Source organism: Coptis chinensis, chromosome 3 (genome assembly GCF_015680905.1).
Source record: "Coptis chinensis isolate HL-2020 chromosome 3, ASM1568090v1, whole genome shotgun sequence".
Taxonomy (NCBI): Eukaryota; Viridiplantae; Streptophyta; class Magnoliopsida; order Ranunculales; family Ranunculaceae; genus Coptis; species Coptis chinensis.
In genome coordinates this window covers 63,319,589-63,323,055 of record NC_141458.1, presented here as the reverse complement: position 1 = coordinate 63,323,055, position 3,467 = coordinate 63,319,589, and the positions used below count along the sequence as shown (strand labels likewise).

General features: G+C 40.8%; 1 protein-coding gene across 1 annotated transcript; it reads right to left on the bottom strand.

Annotated features, from left to right (window-relative positions):
* Positions 1–1,001: 1,001 nt before the first annotated feature.
* LOC147510358 (uncharacterized) lies at positions 1,002–1,589 on the bottom strand. The gene has a single exon (XM_086598106.1). The coding sequence runs from the start codon at positions 1,587–1,589 to the stop codon at positions 1,002–1,004; it is 588 nt and encodes a 195-aa protein (XP_086454232.1).
* Between the last annotated feature and the right edge of the window lie 1,878 nt (positions 1,590–3,467).

The window sequence follows — 3,467 nt, the reverse complement described above, 5'->3', positions numbered from 1 at the left end:
GCTGAGTCCAGTAGCTTCACTGAATATCTGTAAACATTCCTTGAGGGCTTCTATAGAGGTTACTTCCCCTTTGCAGAATATGAGAACGTCATCAGCAAAGGCCAAATGCGTCAATAGGTTCCTCTTGCATTTAGAGTGGTATTGCATGTTTCTGGATTCAATGCTTTCCCTGATCACCATTCCTAAAATTTCCATGACTAGCACAAAAAGATACGGGGACATGGGGTCGCCCTGAAGCAAACCTCTTCCCCCAGCAAAAAACCTTTCTGGAGACCCATTCACCGAGACGAAGAAGTAAGTCAGACTAATACACATATGAATCCATCGTCGCATCTTCTGAGGGAATTCAAATTTCTCCAACAAAAGGAGGATCGTTTGCCAGCTAACCATATCATATGCCTTTCTGATATCCAGTTTAACTGAGCATCTGGGTGTGCTATGACGTCTATCATATCCTCTCAGCACTTCATGAGCCATGAGAATATTATCTTGAATAGATCTTCCTGGGATAAAAGCAGACTGGTTCTCATGTACAAGTTCAGATATCACCATTTGTATTCTATTGGTGATTACTTTTGATATGCACTTATATATCATGTTACACAGTGCTATTGGTCGAAACTGTTCCACTCTTGAAGGGTTACTCACCTTAGGGATAAGGCAAAGGAAGGTAGCATTGATACCCCTCGACATCTCGAAACATCTGAACACATTTTTAACAGCACTTATGACATCATCACCCACTGTCTCCCAATAAAATTTGAAGAAGAAAGGATTAAACCCATCCGGACGAGGCACTTTATTATTCTCCATGTCAAAGATAGCTTGCCTAATCTCTGTTCCCGTAACCTCTGCATCAAGTACCTCCCTCATGTTCGGCTCGATGACATTCCGGACTTTCAAATCCATGAAAAACTCTCTCTCTCTCTAATTGGCGGCACCTCAGTACCCATCATCTTTCTGAAATACTCAATAATGATTTCTGAAACATCTGCCTGACCCTAAACTGTAACCCCCTGATCATTTGCAATTGCCCAAATACCTTTCTTGGCAGCCTTTTCCTTCAATGAATTGAAGAAAAAACTGGTGCATCTATCACCATCTATCATCCATTTCTCCTCTGCTTTCTGTCTCATATTTTCCACTTCAGCTCGTGCAAGACTGATATACTTCTGCATTGCAGCCCTTTCCAGTGCTCCCAACATAGCATCATCAGACTTATTTTGAAACAACACTTGCGCATCCTGTATATTTTGCCTAGCAACAATTACTCTCTCATGTAAATTGGAGAAATTCCTTCTTGCCCATGGTCTAAGCCTTTCCTTTAATAACTTGAGTTTCTGCATCAGGATATACATCGGGTTATTGTAGATTTTAGTAGCCCATACTTCCTCTAGCATGGTCTTAAACTCAGCTTGATAAACCCAAAAGTTGCAGAATCTGAACGGTGTTGGCTTTCTTTTAAAATCATTCCATGTGATGAGAATAGGGGAGTGATCAGAAACACCTTGTGGTAGAAAATCAGCTATAGTTTGCGGGTATCGAGATAGCCACAGACTATTAACCAAACATCTATCAATCCTCGACATTATTCTGGCTGACCAGATAGATTTATTCCACCAAGTGTAAAAAAACCCAGTGGATTTGATATATGAGAGTCCCGTATTATGTATACTTAGACTAAAATCAGTCGCTTCATTCGGATGCATAGGATCTCCACCTAACCTTTCATTTGCGGACAAAATGTTATTGAAGTCACCTACTATGCACCATGGTATCTGGATCGATCTGTGGATACCCAGCAAATCCTTCCACAACACTAGCCTTTCCCGTGGAGCATTACTAGCATATATTACTGTAAGCAAGAACTCTTCTGGAGCTGGAAGATATGTAACTCTATAATGTATATACTGGTTTGACGCGTCTGTTCGATGAACTCGACTACTGATCGGATCCCAAAGATATCCGTGATCGTCCGTGAGTGACTCCTATCATAGTTATTAGTATGTTTCCATGTAGGGCAACATATTTGTCTTATGAGGTCATACTTGGCTTGCTTAACTTTCATTTGTAGCAGACCAAAGATACACAACTTCTTATTTTGTCTCACCTTGTTTATTTCCGCTGCTTTCAATAGGTCATTAGCTCCTCTCACATTCCAAATACAAATTGGACCTATCATTTAGAGGTTGGGGTTTTTGTTTTTTGAGCCCCTGGGGCGTCCCCTGCTCTTCTTTCCTTTGCTTTTCTTACCACTTGACTGATTCGTTTTTTGACCTTTACTCCTCGTCATCACACCAGCTTTTGGAGAAGCAGGTGGTTCCGATACAGACAGGGGGATAGTATTCATATCCTTGAAATAGATGGTTTCCTCCTCCGAAGACTCCTCATCAGACAAGTCCCCATTTCTGGTTGCAACAAGGAGATTATTGTATTCGTTCTGTTCAACTTCATAATGCATCAGTGGATCTGGATTTGTCTGCATTTCATCAGTCTGAGTGTTCTCAAAAGGAACTAAGGCTGCAAACATATTACTCTGGCATACGTCTGATTCACTATCGCTTTCATTTTCCTGCATCTTTGCCGATTTTTCTGGTACTTCTGCTGTTGTTGCTAAGACTATAGCCATCACTTCGTTCTCTACCATTTCTATTATTGTATTCATCTCTTCCTGTCCCACTGTTAGATCCTCTTCATTTATCATTGTTTCCTCTCTTTCATCCACTCTTGTTTCATTGTCTTCACCCATGGTGTTCTCTCGACTGTTCAAATCTACCCCAGCTACATTTAAACCTCCAGTTCTCAGATTCATGTCATTCATAGTGCCCTCAGTAGCACACTCCACAATATGCACACCTCTCTCTTCCCGATCTATCTCAGTTTGTGAGGTTGTGACTGGTACCTCATTGTGCTCTGTGTTCTCTGCCCCTGAGTTGTTTCTTATGCTACTGGTCACACTTGGAATCTCAGTTGTGTGCACCCTAGTTTCCACACGAGTATCAACCCTATGAATATTCCCTATACTACTACAGTCATTAGTCTTGTGTCCAAACCTTTTGCAATAGTCACACTTTTTTGGAACCCACCCATATTCTACAGAGATTTTCCTAACATCTTCCACACCCATATTTATTTCAAATGAGTCTGGCAACTCTACAGTAATTTCAACTAGGACACAAACCCTCGCATACAATAATCTCTTTCTTAATGTTGTGGCTTCATCCATCCTCTGTGGTTCTCCTATTCGGCTGGCTAGAAAACCCAACCCTTCTCCAGTCCATAGCACCTTAGGTACATTATATAGATTTAACCATATTGGTATAGCCTTAATATCATCCTTTCTCCTCTCAATATCCTGAGTCCATTGAGTAACTATGAAGCATTTCCCTGCCATGAATATCTGGGGATTTTCTAACACTTTCCTCTTATCTTCCTCATTAGAAAATTTAAAGTAAAATAGATCAGAA

What these genes read in the sequence shown, in the direction of transcription:
- LOC147510358 (XM_086598106.1), bottom strand. Translation starts at nt 1,589, where the DNA reads ATGTCGAGGATTGATAGATGTTTGGTTAATAGTCTGTGGCTATCTCGA.